Raw genomic sequence first — 21,258 nt, forward strand, 5'->3', positions numbered from 1 at the left:
TTCCACAAGCAGGTGCTACATCCAGCAAGAAACCTTGCAAAATCAAGTGAGAGTTATTTGTCACCTGGAAGATAAATGCTGCATTAAAAGGCAGGCCTTGATGAATGAACGCAAGCCTAACCTCAACAGCAAGATATGTACTGGTCATGTATGGGTGAGATAATAAAGGGTACATCCTGGTTTCATCGTTTTGGTTCATGCGGCCAACTGGGAAAACACAACATGACAGGGGAAAACAAATTGTTTAGGAGGATTTCACTTGTACAAGTGAGTGGAGGCAGAAACTCTTCGGAAGCTGAGGTTTGATTAACAGGCATTTGCTTCCTCTCTGACACAGCTATTTCTTTGCCGGAGGACCTTTCCGCCCCATTCCAGTGGCCGAAGATACATTAAACGGTTAGTGAAATGAGTGTTGCGTCCTTGTCAAGTTCTTCACTTGATGTAACAGCCATCCTCCCTTTGCGGAAGGACCCTGACGACAAATAAGGCTACAGCATTGTTAGGAATCCTCAAGAGCGCTGTCAGGCATTCTCACTAGATGGATCACCAACGCTATACTGCAGGCAGCAGTAGATTAACATTCCAACCACGTCTATCCCATTGTCAGTTTCAACCCATTATGAAACAAAAACAGAGTATGTTTCCCCCCTTTTGTTCACATTGCAGCTGTCATTGTTCCTGAGTTTAAAATCAGAGAGAGAGAGAGAGAGAAAGTGTCCCTGTATTACGAAAGCCAGACTTTCCACATCAACTGTTTTATTGTCACTGTCCCCTTAAGAGTCCTGGATACATTTCTTCTGCTCTGTCCCCTTTATTGTCGATGACTTTCATGGGAAGTTGGTGTCCGTGTTTAAAATAACCCCCCTGCACAGCAGGGATAGATTGTTCATAGTAACTTTGGTTCCTTGCCTGGCATACCTTTACTCAATCGACTGAATGTGGTTTGCTTGCTGATTCTTCACCATAAAAAATAAAATAAAAATCCTAGTGATATATGCTGATGGCATATTTGTCTCCCTCCTTATAGAATGTTATTAAGTGCAGCATATCTTGTAGCTTTAGACAGGGAACTGTCAAGTAACAAATCTTGAAGTAATGGCTTAAAACTACATGGTGGGTGTGGTCTCTCGGTGACAGAGTGTTGCTTTGTTCTGCAATGGTTGTAAACAGTGTTCTCTTCTTCGTGTGTTTGGAAGCATCTGCCCTTTGAGGACTTTTCTGTATAGTCAATCACTCTAGAAAGCAAGAGAAAAGCACGTCTGGTAAAAGGGGACCATTCAAATGACCAAAAGAGTAGTACCCGCTTCCAGTCTCTCTGCTCTCCCCTCTCCTTCCATCTCCTCCCTCTTCTAAGCATCTCTGGACCATTTACATGGCTCTAAGGTAATGCCCAGCTAGGCCCTCTCTTGCCCAGCTGGCAGCAATCATGGTGCTGGCTGGTAAGCAAACAGCACCCACGTGTGATGTCATCATAGTGGGCGATGACACTTGTGACCTTCCTGGCTCATCTCCCACACCAGTTTGGAGAGAGTGGGGCATAGTGGCGAGTGCTGGCAGCTTGCAACAACCTATACAAATCAAAGTAAAATGTCAACTGTTAATAAGGAGACTTGAAAAGCAACCAGATATGTGTCTTCCTTTATATTTATTTAGAAGAGACCAATCTTTAAATTTAGAATTTGGGGGTATTTTTTCTACTTCGATAGTGTCTTCAAAGACAGTTCAGTCTAGGTGAGCAGCTATTAGTTTATTATACTCTAAAGACATAAAAAGAGAAGTCAAACCATGAAATCTTTTGCTGTTGTTGTTCTGCATCTTAAGCTAGTCACTCCAAATGATGACTTACGGTTCAGACTCTATATTACCAAAAGCTGGTGCTATGGAAAATAATGAGGGAAGGATTGCTGGACAGAGGACAAAGGTTAGAACCAACCAATAATATATTCTGGACAAAGGCAACATTCCACATTTCCTTAGGGTCACCACACATTACAGCAACCATCTAATGTAAAGTCTGAGTGCAATAAATGTGTTTACAAACACATACAACAGAAAGGTCCACTCAGGGAGCTGAGATTGGCTGCAACTTCCTGTGGAAAACTCAAGTTGGCCTCTGCATAATGTATGAAATGGCCCTTTGTAGAAGGTCTGAAACACACTTGATTGATCTTGTTTCTGGATCAACATTGGTTTAGATATTCAGCTGTGCTGCTTTGGATAAGAACCTAGAAAGAGGTATGTGTGTGGCTTAGTATTTTAAGGGAAAACAAAGAAAGCAGTCTTACCTTTCAAGAGGCACATTTGACATCAAGGCCAAAGAATAAAGGCAAGAGAGAAGAACAAGAACAGAAAAAGAAACTGCAGAGGAAGAGGGAAAGAACACATTATTTTTCGGGGATATAATATTTATTTTCACTATGATGTATGTGATAAGCATCTAATTCCATTAGACATGTGATTATAATGATTATACTTCCAGTAAACCTTTTCTCCTGGAAGTGATACATCACTTAGACTATAGTGTTGCATCCATTTTGTTAACATTTAACTGGCACAAATCATTATTAAAGGCCTCGTGCTTAGTAGCTTGGCAGGTTTCCATGGAAATCAGCCTGTTAGGCTGACTTTGAATAGTTGGGGATTTATGATCTGATAAAGAGGTGTGATCTCAGATGCACATGTAGGAATCAAAATTCATGTCACTGAAAGGACCCAATTTGTGGGCACAAGAATGGGTGTTGCTGTGCAATTTTTATTTCCTTGGGTGCACTGGAGCTCCCATGTCTTGATCACAACACAGGGTTAGAGTGGAAGACTGGACAGCCTGTATAAATCTGTACTAGCAAAATGATAGAATGATACATTTTGGTCATGCAAAAATAGTAAATAGGGAAAGCCTTTGTATTATGAACATCAACTATTCATGCTTAACCAAGATGGAAAATCTTTTGGGTTGATTCTTTTCGCTGAAACGATTTCCAGCATGATGGCATAGGTGGATTAGTGCCAATATTTTGCTTTGATTTTCACACAGAGATTAAAGGCTGGATGGCTTCTTCAGTTAAAATCCATTTGCTGCTGTGAAGTGCACTACCAGCTGTCTGATTCATTAACAGGAAGAAAAAAATCCGATGACTGACTTAAAAACAAAAACTGCTCTTGATCAGCCATTACACAAATATGGGCAAATCTGCAAGTCTGAATCACAACGAATATCTCAGGCCAGTGTTTCTTTCCCTTTGTAAATTTTAAAATAGGATAGCAGTAAATAGACACTAGAGCTGAGCTGAAAGTTATTTAAAGAACATTTTTTTCACTCATCCTGGAGGGTTGGAAGGTATCCTGAAACTTAATTCTCCTTCCATAGTCCTCTATCACTTTTCTCCAGTGTTGGAGTGATTATGTGCTTGTTGCTGCAAAGCACAATTATTCTTCAAAGTTCTTTTCTACCTAGAAGATGCCAAAGTCAGGGTTTTTTGCTCCTGCCCTCATTCTGATGGTCTGAGCCTGAAGCCAAATCAAAGTAAGGGCAGGTACAGAAAGTTTTCAGCCCTTACTCTGATGTCTTCTAGGTGGGGAGGAAGCAAAATAGCATCTAGTAACAATGGGGAGTAAGAACCATTCTTGCTGGGTAGTGGGGCAAATTCTTCACTCCTGTTCGCATGTCCATTTCAAATATCCACAATGAGTCATGGGGGCACTGAAGTGAAGGAGGGAGTATTTTGGCTCAGCTCTAACAGAAACAGCTGATTTCCAATAGAAAGGCAGTGGTTTACAGAAAAGCCTCTGCAAAATTTAATCTGTAGAGTGAAAAATGCAAAGCAATGGAACAATTATTTCACACCAATTAGACTTAATAAACCTGAAAGGAATGCATAAAATATTAAACTATCTAGGCTTCTACACATTTTAAAATATGTAAATAACCAACCTTTTCTTCTAAATCCTTGATCTGTCTCTTCTGGATGTCAGTTTTATCTTCTAAATCTCTGATCCTCTAGAAATAAAATGCATACATAAAAAGAGAAAGAAACTTTAGGTTTGCTGAATTTTGAGAGAGAAAATACCATTTAAGATTTCTAAATTAAGAACTTGTATTGATGGTGAGCAGTTAATGTGCACTCTACTTACAGTGCAATCTGATACGTGTCTACTCAGAAATAAGTCCTATTGAGTTAAATGGAGCTTGCTTCCAAGTAAGTGAATATACGATCACAGACTCAAAATGTCAAAAATAAGTTTGGGTTTCCTTAATTTCTGAAAGTGAGTAAAGCATGTACTTATTTACCACTTGGAGTTCCTCCGGACAACCTGTTTATTGGAGTTTCATCCTAATTTGCTTGTGGGATGTTTATTTTGTAAATCATTGGTTCATTTCCCACTTTTCAATGCATTACTTTCCTAACTGCAAAAAATCCATTTCTTTTTTTAAGTGCATCTGTTGCACTAGGGTGACAGTGTGCTTTTATTCTTTAATTGTGTGAACCTAAATTTCCTGGTATGATTCCATCCTGTGAAATACTGCCAGTCTGGAGGTGCCTTATGTGATGCAAAATCTACAGGTCTACCTGATTTGTTGCTGGTGTTTTACAGGGCAAATGCATTGACCATGAAAGAGTGGATAACAATGCCAATTTTTGCAAGATAAAACCTAATAGTATTTCTTCTGTCATCTGAATCTCACCTGATGTGCCTGCTGAAGCAACTCCATTCTCTCCTGCAAGATCTGGCAATCATATTCTCTGCTTTTTCTCAGCATCTGCCGTCTTAATTTTTCGACAGCGGTCCTAAGTTCCTCCTGCTGCTTCTCACTGAGCAGTTCTCCAAACTTGATCACTGTTTCTTGCTGCAAAGCGTTGTACAAAGTGGCTTCAAGCTCCTGGATTCTCTAAGCAATGGAAGAGGAAAAGGTGTATAACCTCACACTAAACCACTTGGGTAGGTATAATCCTGAGTTTTCTATTCATGCATATATTTTAAAACTATGATGTAGAAGAACAAGGTGGCTAGACTGGAGGAGTCAGGATGAAAACGGAAAGTTTGTGATAGTTTTCTCTCTCTCTCTCTCTCTCTCTCTCTCTCTCTCTCTCTCTCTCTCTCCCCCCCTCTCTCTCTCTCTTGGTGTGTGTCTACACATATGTATATATATATAGTGTTTTAATTAGTCGCTAGAATTTGGTAAAGCCACTTCCGAACTCGAGAGGAGGTGGAGTTGCGGGCTTCACGTCCTCTCCACGTGTGCGGGGACTGGCTCTCAGCCTCTGCGCGATTGAGGGAATCCCTGGCCGCGTCATCCCTAGGCTAGCCGATTGGCGTGGCTTGTGCTATATTACACTGGCGCGGCTGGGGATCTCCCTCTTTTGCCGCCTCAGCTCCTCTGGTTTCCTACTCTCCAGCCCTTTATGTTTTTCCTTTTGACCTTGCTATGGACCTCGGTTGGTCACCGTTAAGGGGCCTGGTAGGAATTTTTTCCACTTGGCAAATTGGCACCAGCTACTTGGTTTTTCGCCTACCTCGTAGCAAATCGTCACAACTTCCTCGGCATTGGCGGTTAGGCATTGGTATGGGTATTGTTATGTAGATGAAGGGGGGAGGAAGCGCCATCACCTCCCCCGCATATCGAAGGGTAGTCCGGTAAAGGATTCCAGGGGGCGTGGCCCTGTCTGAAGCCTATGGAGGTGAGGGCCTAAGACACGCCCCTGAGCGGTGACCCCAGGGGAGTTCCTAGTTGATGTGCATCAGCAGGTCTCCCCCTACTGGTGGTTAAGCCTTCCCGGACTTCAAGCAAACAGGCTGAAGCTGGATAGTCGGTTAGGACCAATGCCAAAGCCAATACCACTCATCACCTGTAACCAATAAAGTTGTGGCCATTTTTAGCCCATTAACCTAAATAATTGTGTCATGTGTCTTTATTTCCACTGGGGGGAGGTGGGAACTCACCACGCAAATGATGACAATTCTACATGAAGGTTTAAAATCAACTACCTGCCTACCCACTTAGATGTACTGTAGTGAATGCTTACAGTCACATTTAGATTTTCCCATTCACTTCAACAGCAGATGTAACCTTGCACACAGAGAACAATATGCACCCTTTTCCGCCATTATGCCCACGGAAGCTCCATGTAGGCAATGGAGCTTTCACATATGCAAGATACCCATAGCTCAGGCTGATTCTTTCCCTCCCACCTCCACAATAGGGAAAATGTTCTATCTTCTAAAAACCCAAACACACACACACAATTCCAACTGCTGACATGAGAATACCCCAAATACATTGAGGAGCATGTAATCAGTGTTCTGAGATCTATGTGCTGGTGTTCATTCCAGCTCTTGCTTTCAACTTACCATATAGGCCTGGTCAAGAGCTTGTTTCCTGTAGTCCAGTTCTTCCTCTAGATAACCTTTTATTTTACAGAACTGCTCCTACAATGAAGGATGATTTTGGAAAAAAGCAACAAACCCAAATATTAATTATTCACGAAGTTGTAGCAAAGGACATATTTGATGCTCAGAATCATTCAGGAAATAAATAATAAAATGTGTGTGACAAAGACTGCAACAATTACAAGAAGGTCTAGTTTATGTTTTTCCCCCTACCATGTCACTCTCCAGCTCCATCATCTTCTGGTGCAGAGCTGCCTCAGCCCCTTCAATCTGCTGTATCCACTAGAAAAAGGAGCAAGGCCAAAAAGTTATTTGCATCTTTTTTTCATTACTCTTGTCAAAACAAGAAACAAAAGAAATAGGAGCCTTCTGACCGGCTTTCTCTTTCAGCAGCTGTAAAGGCAGTTAATGGCATTCTAACAGATAACAGCCCTGATTTTACTGACCTGTAATTCTATGCATTTGTTATCTATTAATCTTGACATTTCTATCCTATTTCCTTCCTCCCAAAGAAGCCCAGGGCAGCAAACAACAAAGCAGCAGACCATCACAATGAAATAATAGAATGAAACAGAACATTTAGAATGTTGGGTTTATGTGGTTTTGTATACTGGGTTGTGGCTCAACCTGTAACCTGTAAGGATATAAATTTTCATAATGTGGATAAATAAATATCTTACTGAAGTTGTTTGCCATTAATTTGTATAAAGTGTATGTGCGTGTGCGTGTGCTTAAGGCTCAAACCTTGCTGGACTCGGATCCATACCTCTTTCTTCCAGATGTGGTAGGAGGCTGTGGCTGCCCAGTGGTTTTAAAAAAAGAAACCCCTAATCACAGACATTTTGTTCACATCTCAAGCACTGAAAATGTGGCCTAGGGTAACAGTGGGGAACCTCTATGGCCCTCCTGAAGTTGCTAGACTACACCTCCCATTAGCCCAGACCATTGGCCACAATGGCTGAGGTTGAAGGGAGTTGGAACCCAGCAATATGTAGAAGTCTACAAGTTACCCCACCCTGTCCAAGAGCCAAGTCCAGGCAAGTTCTATTTCTTAACCACTTGTGCAAATCCTTCCAAGTCTGTTCTTGTGGATATTTCCATCTTCCATCTTCCCAAACCTAAGTCTTCTATGTTTGAGATATTTTTTCCTGGATACCCCATGTTTGCTGTTGCTCATCTTTTCCCATTCAAAGGGCTGAGTGGTTCTGCTTCTGCTCAGAGCTCATCAGTTTATCATTTACAGCACAGGCAGAATCAGTGCCAGGGAGCTGTGGCACAGCAGAAGAGCATCTGCTTTGTGTGCAGGTGGTCCCAGGTTCAATCCCTGCCAGGTAGGATTGGGAGAAAACCATGTCTGAAAAATGATGGAGGGCTGCTACCAGTCAAATGTAGACAATACTGAGCTAGATGGATCAATGGTCTCAGTATATGGCTATGCCCTATGTACCCAATTGCGGGCCTGTTCTCCATTTAAAGGGCAGTCTGTGTTAATGTGAATCATTAGTGTGTGCATCATTCTGGGTAGTAATCTCATCATTTCAAGGACAGACTCTGCTAGCTAAAGTGCACATTGCTCATTAATCTGTTGTTATTCACAGAGTGGGAGCTTTCAAGCCAAGCAAATTGTCATTTATCTGAACAATGAAATGCTGGTTTTTACTCTTAACTGTAATGAACTCTTACTGGAACTAGAATGTTAAAGTGAGCAGTGCCTTGGGCAACTGAAAGGTAGTAAACAGTCGCAAAATAAAATGATTTGGCTTATATCCGAGAACCAGACCAACCTGAACAACAGGATTGATGAATGAAATTATTTAAAAAACAAGCAGGAACAAACTAATGTTTCCTTTTGTGGAGAATGCATCTGAATCATATTTTACTCTTATCTATTCTTTCATATGAGAAGACAACATACTTTTTGACAGACAGATAATATTTCTGTCTCTCCCCCCTCTCATTCTGTGCTACATCGCTTTCCAATTAATAGCTTAAAATAATGTACACTTAAAGACACCAAGTGCCCCCAAAGTACCTTTTCTGCCAGGGACAACACGGTGCTAGCTTGAATTATGGCCACTTGCTCTTCATTTCTTAAATTCTGTAAATTTCAAAAGGCAAAAGATCAAACTGAGAAAAGCAGCAGTTGTTTGCTAAATAAGTACTCTCTCTCTCTCTGTCTGTCTCTCTGAGGGAGAGAATTCCGATTCAGTTTCTCCTATAGTCCAATACATCTTAGTATCTTAGTATTCCCATGCTCCTAATGGACTTTCCCCACTCACTTAAGTGGAGGAAGCAGTTTTGTGTACAGGCAATGTGATGCACTGTGCAAAATCACATTCCCTCTTCAAATGAATGGGGAAACATGGACATCACATTCTGCGGTGAGTGCAGAACTCTGTATCAGAGACAAAACCTTTATTATCCACAAAAGGCTAGTCTTTGTAACTGACAGAAATATCTCCAAAATGCACAATTGGGTGATACCTTTCTTGAAAACCAAACATCTCAAACAAAGTTTTCTTCCCTGTTTATCTATTTTCTTTGTAAAAAAACACCCCTTAATAAAAAGTAATTTGAAAAAAAGAGATCACGAACACAGTTCTATTGCTTTCCTCTTTGATAAAAACAGGTTGCTACATTACTCTGCAGCTTTACAAGTTTCCCTTGTGGTGCTGTACATAATATGAACTTGTCAGGTATGCATATCACTTACCCCATTGTCGCCCAAGATGTCTAACTGTTTTATAAGATCTGGAATGCTAACATCCTATTAAAAAACAAAATAATACACTTATTAAGAACAGAAGGATCAAGGCTTTTCACAGTCAGTATAATCAACAAAACTAGAGTGCTTAAAATCATATCCAGCTCTACTGTCTAAGACACTTCATTCATAAAAGCGAAACTCAAGTGTTCAATGAACTTTGGGAAGAGCTCATCAGGGTCGGGCCCATTGATCCTGTGCCCAACTTCCTTGAACTCAAAAGTCACATGTCTTTGCATGTACATGGACTAATACACTGGATAATGGAGGGTCAGGGATTAAATGTACAGACTCTATGCAAGTGAGATCCTTGAATGTGCTTAAATTGGGATCACCATAATCCTAACTCTGCTTGTATCTTCATGTGTTTGTTTGTACCTTGATGATCAATTTAACAACTGAAATTAGTTTAAAAAAAAAGACAATAGGATCTTTCCCTTTTTTTATTGAATCCATGCTAACGTACCTTGACACCTTCTTTCATGCAGTAGATCTGCAGAGCACTTACACCATCGGAGAATGGGTGGATTTGTAGATTAAATGGTGGAGACCTTCTTTCTCTTTCCTTTAATGTAAGAATTATGTAAGAATTAGAAGAGTTATGTACATTGAGCAGATGAAAACTTTGCTTTTTTCACCCTGTTCAAGCAATTTGTTCTTCATCCTTTAAAATGAAGTGACAAATATACAGCTGAGATATAGTGTTTATGTCTAATATATGCTGTAGGTTTGCTTGTTTTAATGTATGTTTGTAAGCTGCTTTGAGTTTTTGTAAGAAAAGCGATCAGTAGGTTCAATAATAAACAACAGATATTTTTTTTTTGAGTAAGCGGTATATATATTTACTAAATAAAAAATAAAAATCATGAGAATGTTAATCAGAAATGAAATATTTGGGTTACCAAATGCCAGTAAGCATGTTCTAAAAAATATGCACTGACTTTATTTATCTGTTCTTACAATATTTAAATTCATTAAATATTATTCATTAAATATTATACAAAGCAGGGGGAACTGATCTGCTATTAATGGTATGGTCAACATATATCAAAGAAGACTATTCATATGGGTGATTGTGACAGATCTGGAGCCTGTTATTATTCTGGATTAGCTGATCTACACTAAAAATGCATGCTCTGGTGAATTTTTCAGTGAGACACTGTACTGGGGAATTCCTGAAATAGCAACACCAAGCTTGAATGTGGCGCACTGTTTGTACCTGGAGAAGCTTGGTGGTGAGCCCATCTAATTATTTCTGTTGTTCTTTAACATAAGGACATACAAAGAGCTCTGCCTGTATCGGGTCAATACTAGTTCAGCATTCTGTTCTCATGGTGGCTGACCAGATGCCTATGAGATGCCTGCAAGGAGCATATGAGCATAACAGCACTCTCCTCAATTGTGCTTCCCAGCAACTGTTGTTCAGAGGGAAGGAAGGAAGGAAGGAAGGAAGGAAGGAAGGAAGGAAGGAAGGGAGGGAGGGAGGAACTGGGCAACTTTTATTCCACACTGCTCTTCCCAGTTCAGTTATCTTTGTTCATCAATGATCATTTATATATTTTTGTGTATCTGCACTCTGTTTTTCTGTATAAAATATTCAAAGCAGCTAATAGCTTCCAAACAGCAAACCACAAACACAAAGTTATAATAAAAAAATCATTCTGCAATAAAGGGTCCACGGCGTCTTACTTCAAGCTCCAGATTCCGAAACTCCAACAGCTCATTTTGATCTCTGGCATCCTGCAGCTCCTGTTGCAATCGATGGTTATCGATTTCCAGTTTTTCTATCTATAAGGCAAATGTAAATGTATAATTAGTGGAGATTCCAGACCATGTTTGTTTAGAAGTTGGTTACTGCCACTCTCTCCCCTGCAATATTCCATCCCCTCCCCAAAACGAAAGTTATCCAACTGTTTAAACTTCGTTGTTAGCCTGATAATGGAAAACATAACAAAGCCTATAAAGGTTACAGGTCATGTGCTATAAGCATAAATTGCCTTTAAAAATTGATGGAAATATATCAAAAGCAACCTGGCACATAAAACAAGATCTGCATGTGCTGATTTGGGACTTTTGAGGGATTCATTGTTCCTTGTGGCTAAGAGATACTTTTGAAGATTATTTTTGATGATTCATGCAGTTTTCTTGGATGACTTTTCAGTTTTCATGTTTTATATTATTAAATGCATCGTGTAAGGACTGGCCTTTGAGCAAAATTGGAAAAATTCTTAGTTGCTCTGAAAGGCCAACTCTGAAGAAGGATGAAAAAAATTGCTGCTAAAAGTTACTTTTACTGTCTGATGTTGTTGGAGAGTCTCTTGTTTTATTTTTGATTACAACTACTGCCCTTTCTTTGCAATTAAGTTTCATCTTGATATCTTTCATCTGTTCTTTATTTCTTGCATTTTGGAATTAATATCTTTTACTTTCTTCCTATGCAAACTTCAGCATTGTTTGGATATCTGTGCTTTTTGCCGACCTGTTGCCTAGACTACTGTTTTCAGAATTTGCAGAGAAATGAAAAGCTTCTTATCATGCATGTGGAATCCTGGACAGAATAAGGCACAGTGGCTCTAGTTTTCAGCACCAAATTCTACGCACTGATGTACAATCGAGAAATTCAGGTTTTGAACATACCTTATCCAAAAGCTCTTGATTCCTCTTAATAAAAAGTTGCTTGTCTTCTACCCAATGGGAGTCCTGTTTGATGGGAAGAAATATTTTAACATTAAAAGAAGTGTGATATGCAATGAAGAAGACACACTATGATGTGTATGGACACAAGTTTTTTGTTAAACGGAACTAATGCAGGTTGAAAAAAATTGTATTGCGTGAATTGGCCCTGAAAGGGCTGACTTTTGCGGGAGATAGGAAACCACAGTCATGATAGTAATTAAAGCCACCATGACTAAGAAAATAATGGATGTTATTTTCACTGTGCTGACTCAGCTCTTATTCAGCTTTATATTGCACTTACTACCAAATTAATCCATAGTTGTGTTGTAGGAAGTGGGACATCGAAAGTAGCTACATTTAATGGGTGGGACATGTATGACCACCCAGTTTGGCGTGTTGCTACAGTTTTCTGTGTATCTCTTATGGTCTTCACATGTCACCTTTCACATAGTGGAGACATGTAATGCAAAGCATTTATTTCCCATACAACAAACCATGCTTCTAACAACTTCTTTATGCAAAAGCAAATAAATATTGCCAATGGGTGAAAACAGCTGCGGAAAACACCAGTTGTAAAGAATATACCTGTCCTCTCTGGGCCAGCGTTTTTTCCAGATCCTCTATTTTAGCTCTGTACCTCTGGACTTCAGCTTGGAGCTGCTCCTGTGCCTGTTAAAAAGAATAGCCACAACATTATGTGACACATCTATGAGTTTCTTACAGCATCTTTCTCCTCCTCCTCTGTTTTTAAGTTTGGGGTGTATGTTTGAGTTTTAGAGAAATGTTGCCCATGGCAAATGCTAACCTTAGCTTCTCGTTCTGCATCTATGATACCTCCTGTTTGCTCTTGCAGTAATGCATAGGCTCTCTGCAGGGCTTGATACTCCTTTGTCAATTGTCGAAATCGCAACTCTGATTCTTCAGCTGCTAAGCTCTGCCAGAGAAATAAATAAAGGACGTCTCAGGTGGTTATAAGCTGTAGGAATGTATATTGCAAAAACTTGGAAGGATTGTATAGGGTTTTTACCATGTTGAAAGCCACAGAATTGTTTGGTATTTTGTTTAGGAGTTTAATGAACATAAATTTAAAGAGTCACCATATCAAAACGCAACCATCAATAACATATTTTTAAAGGGAAAAGGTTTGTTTGTTGCTTCCTGGACTTTTTTTTTTTGTAAATTAAAGGGAATACAATTTACATGTAACCTAAAGAGAGCATTGTTGTAGCTTGTGTTCTCTCTTATATATGGTTTCCTTTAAAAACCAAACAGTTCTCTTTCAAAAAATGTGATGTAAACATACTTAAAATGTAGTTGTTTGCAGGGGTACACATACCCCTAAACATTTTGTGACTCTAAGTTTGGCCTCATTGAGAGGCAGTATTTCAATATAAGTAGGAACTAAACATTTTTTAAGAAAAAAAGGACTGGTTATAACACACCAGATACAATATTTCAAAATAAATTTTCCCCACAATTTAAACACCATGCTTATTTTGAGAGTTAAGCAATACTAGAACACTTGGTCAAATGGCACATGATGCTAAACAAATTTCTGAATGCCCTGACTGGAATTCTCTATTTAACTCACAGCATTTCCAAGGTGGGGCAAAGCTATCAGGACTGCACATAGGGCAGGAAATGCAACCCCTTTTCCCATGCCGCTTTCCAGCAGAAAACATCCCACCTTCAACTGCTATGAGGTTTTGCTGGTTTTGCTATTACTTGCTTTGGGAGCAAATAGCAGCGGCAAGGAGGGGAGGATTTTCAGTGGGAAAATGGTACAGGGGAAGAGATACCGTAAGTCTCTCGCCCCCCAGTCCTGATCCTGATCCCCTCTACACATTAAACAAACAAACAAACAAACAGAAGTATAATTGTGGAATTCACATGTAGTTTGGCCTCTGTCAATTCAGCTGAATGGATTATTCAGCTGGAAAGAAGGTATTTTATCACGCTTTCAAAAAGCTGGGAATTTATTTTCTGAAAACAAAATGACACACAAGGCAAAGAATTAGCAAGAAAAACATTTAAAAATGTGAAGAAATTCACTGAAATTTACAACATTTTTTCTCAACATGGTAGTCTTTGACAAGAAGCTAACCATACCATGGTTTACCTTTTGTTTAGGAACACAGGAAGCTGCATTAAGCTGATTCACACCATTGATTTCAGACAGGAGTCTATTCCAGCCCAACTTGGAGATGCTGGGAATTGAATCTGGGACCTTGCGCCTGCAAAGCAGATGCTCTACCACTGAGCTTTGGCCCTCTCCAACTTAAATTCAATTTAAAATGCATATTTTTAATAGGTCACAAGAGAGTCCTCTGTTTCACATAGTTTATTCAACAAATACTTATCAAACAACTACATTTTGCTCAGATTTGTGCCATGCCCCAGACTTCCTGTTTTTAAAATTCCGATCAGTCACTTAAAAATAAAAATAAAAATTGTTGCCACTGCAGAAGTCCCCACTGCTAGCCCTTCAGGGTGTATAGTATGAGGCAAAATATCTTACTTCATCCAGGTCTTCGTCTGGAGTTGCTGGTGTTCTGTCTGTCCTGAATGAAGCCATGGATGAGGTTTCTGAGTCCATGGAGTCATCATCACCCCCATAAACTGTGTCCAATATATGTCTCTGAAGGGAGGAAAAACCGCACATGAAAAAATACTGCCAGTATTGTTCCATCACCACAGGCAATAGTCAGTCATGCTTACAAGTCCAGTCATTACGTTCTTGATTCAGGCACATGGGTGCAGCCTGGCTGGCTCTGCACTGACTATTTCATCATGTCCTGCTGAGCCACAAAATCTAGACAGCAAGCTGATGTGATTGCTGCGCTGGGGTCCGCAAAACATGGCGTCACTGGTGGGCCCTTTTCTGTTTTAGAAGTACAGTGTACACCAGAATTCCTCCTCTCACTCCCCCCAGTGTCAGAGTAGTGGCAGTCATTGATGTGGACACAGCTTCACGGTGTGCTGCGCAAGTGAGAGAAATCTCACTGAAATCAGTGCACAGGGGCATCAGGATTCCAGTTGCTAGCAATGGGCTCTGCTCAGGGAAGGCTGCTTGATCTAGTGCAGGCTTTCATGAATGGAAATGGGAGAGATGTGATTTTCGCACACAGCCACCCTTTCTCTTGCAGCCCCCTGTTGCATTTCCATGCATTTCCAGAGAATCCCCCCAGCATCTTTGCAGATTTGGGGAGGTGAAGGGGGAACACAGAGGGAATCAGTGAAAATGGTTTGCCTCCCACTTTTCTTCACACAAAATCACAGATCTGTAGCGTTGGAAGGGACCACAAGAGTCTTCTCGCCTAACCCCATGCAATTCAGGAATCACAGATGGATCAAAGAGCCCTCCTTGATCAGGAGGACGCCGCTGTATACAACCCACTGTTGTTGCACCCGCTATTGATTTGTTATCAATGTATTTACATAGTTCCATCATTGTGCATGCTGCTTTACAGAGATATAAGAACTGAGGTCCCTGCCCTGAGGAGCCTCCATTCTAAAATCTGACACAGGGAAAACAGAAGAGGAAGGGAAGGGGTGTGGGTGAAACAGGGAAGCAATATATGGTTGCTTCAGTTACATGTCCTTATGCTTGGTTACAGGCTTAGCTGGAGCTAAGGCACAGGAACAATGCTAAAGTAACTGCTACTTTATGAAGTAAGCCATGTTAAATCCAGTCCCCCCCCCCGCCAGCTTAGTGCCTTCAGACTTCCTAATTGAATTAGAAAACATCAAAGGAAAGATGAGTCATGCTGTAAGATGACAGAGCTGCTTAATCTGTGGGTTTGGATAGCAAAGTACTGGCATCAGCACTTAAAACTTGCCAAGTGAAGTGAAATTGTTTTGCAGACAGACTGATCAACGAGAATTTAAGGCATACTTGTATTATAATGTTTTTATTCCCACATAAAGGATAAGACATCACAGGGGTGGAAAGCATATGGGATATGCATGGTCAACGGGCAGAAGATTTGCAGCTCCTCTCTCTCTAGGGAGATGAGGTCCAGGAGTGTACTGAGCTCAACATGCAGGTTCACAAATCTCTGCTTTTTTCGCTCCTTTTTCTTCTTGGCTCCACATGCTCCACCCCTGGCAAACGCATCCTGGATTTGCTGCTATTTGTGCAAATTCATTGTCTCTATTGGCAAAACTAAGTCTGCGAGGCCTAGTGCCTTTCTCACCAAAATGCCTGCGACTCACGACATTGGGCTCTGCAGTAATGAAATACAGCACAGCCTCTTTCTCCAAAACATTTCTATGCTTGTCTTACCTTGATTGGCTTGGAACTTCTTTTATGCTTCCTGCGACGAATAAGTTTCTCTCTATCCTATAGAAGAAGAGCAAGGAACAGTGAGTGCCACGGTAGGACAGGCTCAGTCTCAGGCATCAAATATATTCCCCACATTGAGAAGTCTCTGGCCCTCACCCAATGGAAGGTGGGATCTTGAGGAAATGAAGGCCATGAGTTGAAAAAGGTTAGCCACCCCTGTCATCCCTAACCATTGGTCTTGCAGGCTGGGAGTCCAGCAAAATCTGGAAAGTTTTCCGCATCCCTGAATTAAAAACCCATCCTCACGATTATTCTGCCCGTGATGGGTTCAGTTTGCGGCAGACTGCACCACCATCCAGCCAACAGGGCACCCACTCATGAACAGAAGTCAAGGTGAAATCCATATACAACCCGTAACAGTGGGAGACTAATTCATGCCATATAAATGCCAATGTTGTGTTGATATCTATTTGGATATGTGGCAGGCTTCTCTTATAAGTTAATGTTTCACTTTTGATGCAGTAACTGATGGTCATTGTATCCACAAAGTGAACTGATGGTTGTTTTTGATATTATTCATATTATTATTATATTATTTCTTTTTCTTTCTGTTATCTATAATTTTCTTTTTCTTCATTTTCTTTGTTAAATTTGCAAATAAAAATGTTGTTGTTGTTATTAATAATAATAAAGGATTGCTATGTGGTCTGGGAGCCTTGCTCCTGACTTCAGGATATGAGAAATGCTTCCATAATTATAGGTCATCTTGCTTTTTCATAATGATAGCTTTCAGGAGCTACTCCTCTACTTCTAATGTCTTGCAGAAGTGTCAACCTACCCGTGTCAATTCATCAATTATGTTCTGTTGTTCTATAACCTGAAGCTTCAAAAATTCAGTCTCTTGCTCTTCATTAGCTTGATCCAAGTCATTGAGAGATTTTAATTTCTTCAGAGGAGGATGTGATGTCATTTTTTCTTTCTGTGTAGCAAACAAAACAAAAGCAACCCCTGAATATTAAAAACAAGTAATTTCTTTTAAATTTCTTTTAAACAACATTTTCTGCTTCAGCAGCATTTTCTGCCAGGTGTCTACAATCTGACATCCAAATTGGCATGGCTATTTTTAGTATTTTGTTTTGTTTTGTTGCCTCAAGCCTTAAGTGTGAAATCATTATGGATGTCAGGGAGTTAGGCTGCAGTTTTTCCACTTTGTGCATTTCTAGGTAGACATAAATAGTTTCTAAAAAAAGAAGAAGTGTTCTCTTGCTATGGTCTTGAGGGTATGGCAGATATACACCCTTATTTAGAAAACTGAACAAAACCTTGCCAGAGCTGAAAGTCCTGCACTATAGTATGAATGTTAAATTCTGTGATTTGGGCTGAGAACTTGAACACACTTACTTGGGAGTAAGTCCCTGTCAGGGACTCAGGAGCAGGAGCACTGGGGAGAGAGGAAATGGAGAGCGAAGGGGAAGAATCCGAGGGCAGCGTAGGGGAGTATGACAGTGGCCCGAGAGATTCCATGAGCTTCTCCAGCGAATCAGAAGATTCCCAGAAGGGGGCGCCTATGGTCAGGGCAAGGGGGGTCCCAGGGGGGACGCACCAGAAACAAGGAGCCAGAGGGGAACCCCAAAGCAGCAGTGGGGGATCGGGACCAGTTTCCCCACCAGAGCGTAGTGGGGGGGAAGAGTCACATGTGTCAGGGCCAGCGTCTCCTCCAGCGGGGAGAGAGAGTGAGTCAGGGCTGACCACGCCTCCAACGGAGGGGAGGTCAGTTGCAGCTAGCCCCCCCAGAGGGGGAAGCAGTGACAGCAGCAGCAGTGAAACGGTCAGGAGAAAAGTTACCGCCTGGGCGTGCGCGCCAAGTTCAAATGTACAGGCGCGGGGAACAGCAGGAGACCCGGATGGGGAACCAGCTCCTAAAGCCCGCCGGAGGGAGGGGGAAGGCTCAGGGGACTCAGCGTCAGAAGAGTCTAGAAAGGGCGAGACCCCAACGGCCAGGCGGAACCAGAGGCGGAAGGAACAGAGGAAGAGGTGGAGTAAGGCTAGAGTCTTAAATTGGTGTCTGGGGGGAGGAGACTCAGATGGAGCATCAGCGGTCTGACAGTTGAGACGTAGAGCTGCGCGCTGCGGCTCTGGAAGTGAAACTGTACTTCATTAAAGACTTTTGTACTTAACAACGAAGCAGCGTTGGTCCTTTGTGAGCTGGGACCTTGGGCAGCTCTGACAGTCCCTAAAATCAGTAGGACTTCTGAATATAAATGCTTAGGATTTTATTTGTTGCTTAAAATTAATTTATGCTAAAAACAGCTTATGTTTGTAACTTTACTTCGTGGAGAATTAGACATCCAGTTCTGTTGCATAAAATCATTAAAATGAATCCCGACCCATTTACTTGCAGACTAGGAATCACTGAACATATCTTTTGATATAGGCTTACAAAGTTTTTGTTTTTTCAAAAGAGAAAAGTGCAGCGGAGAGCAGGTTGGGAAATGATTTGAAACAGATCAGTGTAAATTATTCCTTGTTCTTTTTACAATGCTCTTGCTTGTCAATTACTCTTGACACAAAGAAACCTCAGGAGAAGTTTCAAGGGAAGCAAATGGAGGCAGCTTACTTGGGAATGGTTCAAACATCTCTTCTGTGGGGTGTGGTTCAAGGGAAAGAATCCCTCTCCTGCCACTTCACAAAGGGAATATTGGTGTGTGTGTGTGTGTGCGCGCGCTGGATGTTCACGTGTACAAACGCAAGCATAGTTTAAGTGAGAATTGGGAGGCTCACATGTAAATTTGCATGCATGGATGCTGCTCTATGCAACCTGCTTAATGAGTATCAATCCTGATTTGCTTGTACAAAGTTTGCATTGGTCTTTATGACCATGTATCTGATGAATTGGACTGTAGTCCATGAAAAGCTTATGCTAGAATAAACTTCTTAGTCTGTGAAATGCAAGAAGTTTAGGCATGCAGGTTGCTGTGTTCAGTTTGTATGCACCAGGATGTTCAATTTGGATGTGTCAAATGCCACAATGTCATAGCTACAACCAGACAAAGGTCAGCATGAAATTGACTGGTTTTAGCTATTGATAATCTCCCTGTTTCAAGTTTCTGAAATATTCACACTCAATTTTGAAGAAGGAAAAGCCTTTATCAACTAATGAGATCAAGTGTCAGCTTTGCCTTTTGCGGTTAAATCCCAGAAATTCACTGTAAAGAAAACTTATGGGCAAAAACTTGCCAATATTACTATGCACAAGTAGAAAAAAATGTTCTGTACACTCAGTACAAACCATTTCTAAATTCTCCTTAGCGATTGCTTTGAGCTTCTCCTCCATGCGCTGCAATGACTGCATGAGTTCATCATTTCTCTTGGAGAGGCACTTATTTCTTTCCAGAAGAGGTTTGCATTGTTTTTCAGCTTCCCGAACACGTTTCAACTGCAACAACAATAATAACTCATAAGAGAAACCCCTTTCTTCATTTCTTCATTTCGTTTCTCATTGCTGGTGTCTACTGTGCAAGGGAGTCTCTAGTACAATTTAGGAAATGAATGATAACATGCTAATTCTAACTTTAATTAAAGCTGAAGGCAGAGGGTTTTTTGTGGGGGTGGGGTGGGAGATTAGAGCACTAAAGGTGCTTTGAAAGAGGATGGGGAACCTCTGGTCCTCCAGATGTTGTTGGACACTAACTCCCATCAGTCCCCAGCCAGCTTGGCCAATAGTCAGGGATGATGGGAGTTGGAGTCCAGCAACATCTGCCGGGAACTGCATTGGCTTCCACTGGACTAAATCTTGGAGGAGAGATCTTCCCCACCTCTTTAGGGAATGTGCTTGTGTTTGCCCTCTGTCTTTCCTACTCATGTGGTGCTTATTCCTTCCATCTAAAAGTGATGAGGAGCCATGTAAATCATCCATCTGGTTTATGCTGTAACCCGCCCTTTGACCCTGGGATGAAGGGTGGTATAGAAATTTAATAAACAAAATAATAACTCATGGCCCCTTTTAGGTCCTTTTGTTCTTTGTGATACAGCTTTCAAGCACCCCCGCTGAAAAAACTGCTAAAAGCACCCACCAGTTCATTCCGCTCATCCACCAGCAGTGTGTTCCTGTCCTCGAGTTTCCGTATGGTAGCATTGAGCTCTGCCATCCTCTTCTGGTTTCTGCGTAGGTCCTGCAAAGGAAATGTTTAAATCATTTAATACAACAGCTGCATATAGGCAAACTGCTGTCATTGCAGTGCCCAAGGCCAGACAAGTTATTTTGGCATCTGAGGAAGAAAATCCCACAGGCACCTTTCCCTTGAACCCCACTGTGGCAAATGAAATAAATTACAACTTGCTGCCTTTTCATGACACCAAAGTTCAGCTGCCTGAGGCGACCACCTTAGTCTGTCTAATGCCACTGGACCTGGTAAGTCTATTCTGCTGCATACCATTGCTTAGGTTGGGCAACTGTAATGTGCTCTATGTGGGGCTGCCTTTGATGGTTGCTCAGAAACTGAGCTGATCCAAAATGCCAGGTTCTGTACATTTGCTGCATAAATGGACTGCAAGAGCTGCTTGGTTACCAGCTGGACTGTGTAGGGAAGTTTGGATTTGATATTCCACTTTATCACTACCCGAAGGAATCTCAAAGCGGCTAATATTCTCCTTTCCCTTCCTCCCCCACAACAAACACTCTGTGAGGTGAGTGAGGCTGAGAGAAGTCAAAGAAGTGTGACTAGCCCAAGGTCACCCAGCAGCTGCATGTGGAGGAGCGGAGACGCGAACCCGGTTCCTCAGATTACGAAACTACCACTCTTAAGTTCTTTGGCAGAAATGATGGATCCCAAGGTAAGGTTACCAGACGTCCCCATTTCCCGGGGACAGTCCCCAGATTTACAAATCAGTCCCCTGACAAAATCTACCTATTTGGTAGGAAGTTGAAATGTGTCCCTGGATTCATTGAAAAAAATCTGGTAACCTCATTCCAAGGAAGACAAAACGTTTAGCCCCCCGCCCCTGAAACCATGTCTCTCACCCTCTGGGATTCAATTCATTTATGATTTCACATAAAATAAAGCATTCAAACAATGAAATAATTGTTGCATAGTATGCACGGGTCTCTCCTGAATCGGCCATGAACGCAATGGGCGTAGGTAGGCCA

At 41.3% G+C, this 21,258-nt stretch overlaps 1 protein-coding gene across 2 annotated transcripts in view; it reads right to left on the bottom strand.

Annotated features, from left to right (window-relative positions):
* Positions 1 to 739: 739 nt before the first annotated feature.
* Positions 740 to 21,258, bottom strand: part of JAKMIP2 (janus kinase and microtubule interacting protein 2) — a 90,848-nt gene continuing 70,329 nt past the window's right edge. The window contains exons 5-22 of one of the 2 annotated variants that reach the window (XM_083593922.1): positions 20,186 to 20,284; positions 19,402 to 19,548; positions 16,951 to 17,091; positions 16,113 to 16,169; positions 14,346 to 14,465; positions 12,633 to 12,761; positions 12,413 to 12,496; positions 11,789 to 11,851; positions 10,841 to 10,939; positions 9,618 to 9,716; positions 9,101 to 9,154; positions 8,420 to 8,485; positions 6,601 to 6,669; positions 6,349 to 6,426; positions 4,685 to 4,888; positions 3,932 to 3,997; positions 2,286 to 2,358; positions 740 to 1,235 (exon numbers count right to left, since the gene is read on the bottom strand). In XM_083593922.1, the coding sequence (XP_083450048.1) occupies positions 2,308 to 2,358; positions 3,932 to 3,997; positions 4,685 to 4,888; positions 6,349 to 6,426; positions 6,601 to 6,669; positions 8,420 to 8,485; positions 9,101 to 9,154; positions 9,618 to 9,716; positions 10,841 to 10,939; positions 11,789 to 11,851; positions 12,413 to 12,496; positions 12,633 to 12,761; positions 14,346 to 14,465; positions 16,113 to 16,169; positions 16,951 to 17,091; positions 19,402 to 19,548; positions 20,186 to 20,284 (1,626 nt within the window). In that variant the 3' untranslated portion in view covers positions 740 to 1,235; positions 2,286 to 2,307. The remainder of the gene's footprint in view (positions 1,236 to 2,285; positions 2,359 to 3,931; positions 3,998 to 4,684; positions 4,889 to 6,348; positions 6,427 to 6,600; positions 6,670 to 8,419; positions 8,486 to 9,100; positions 9,155 to 9,617; positions 9,717 to 10,840; positions 10,940 to 11,788; positions 11,852 to 12,412; positions 12,497 to 12,632; positions 12,762 to 14,345; positions 14,466 to 16,112; positions 16,170 to 16,950; positions 17,092 to 19,401; positions 19,549 to 20,185; positions 20,285 to 21,258) is intronic. The other variant, XM_083593923.1, reaches the window with a different exon arrangement.

This window comes from Podarcis filfolensis, assembly GCF_964270895.1.
Source record: "Podarcis filfolensis genome assembly, chromosome: 2".
Classification (NCBI taxonomy): Eukaryota; Metazoa; Chordata; class Lepidosauria; order Squamata; family Lacertidae; genus Podarcis; species Podarcis filfolensis.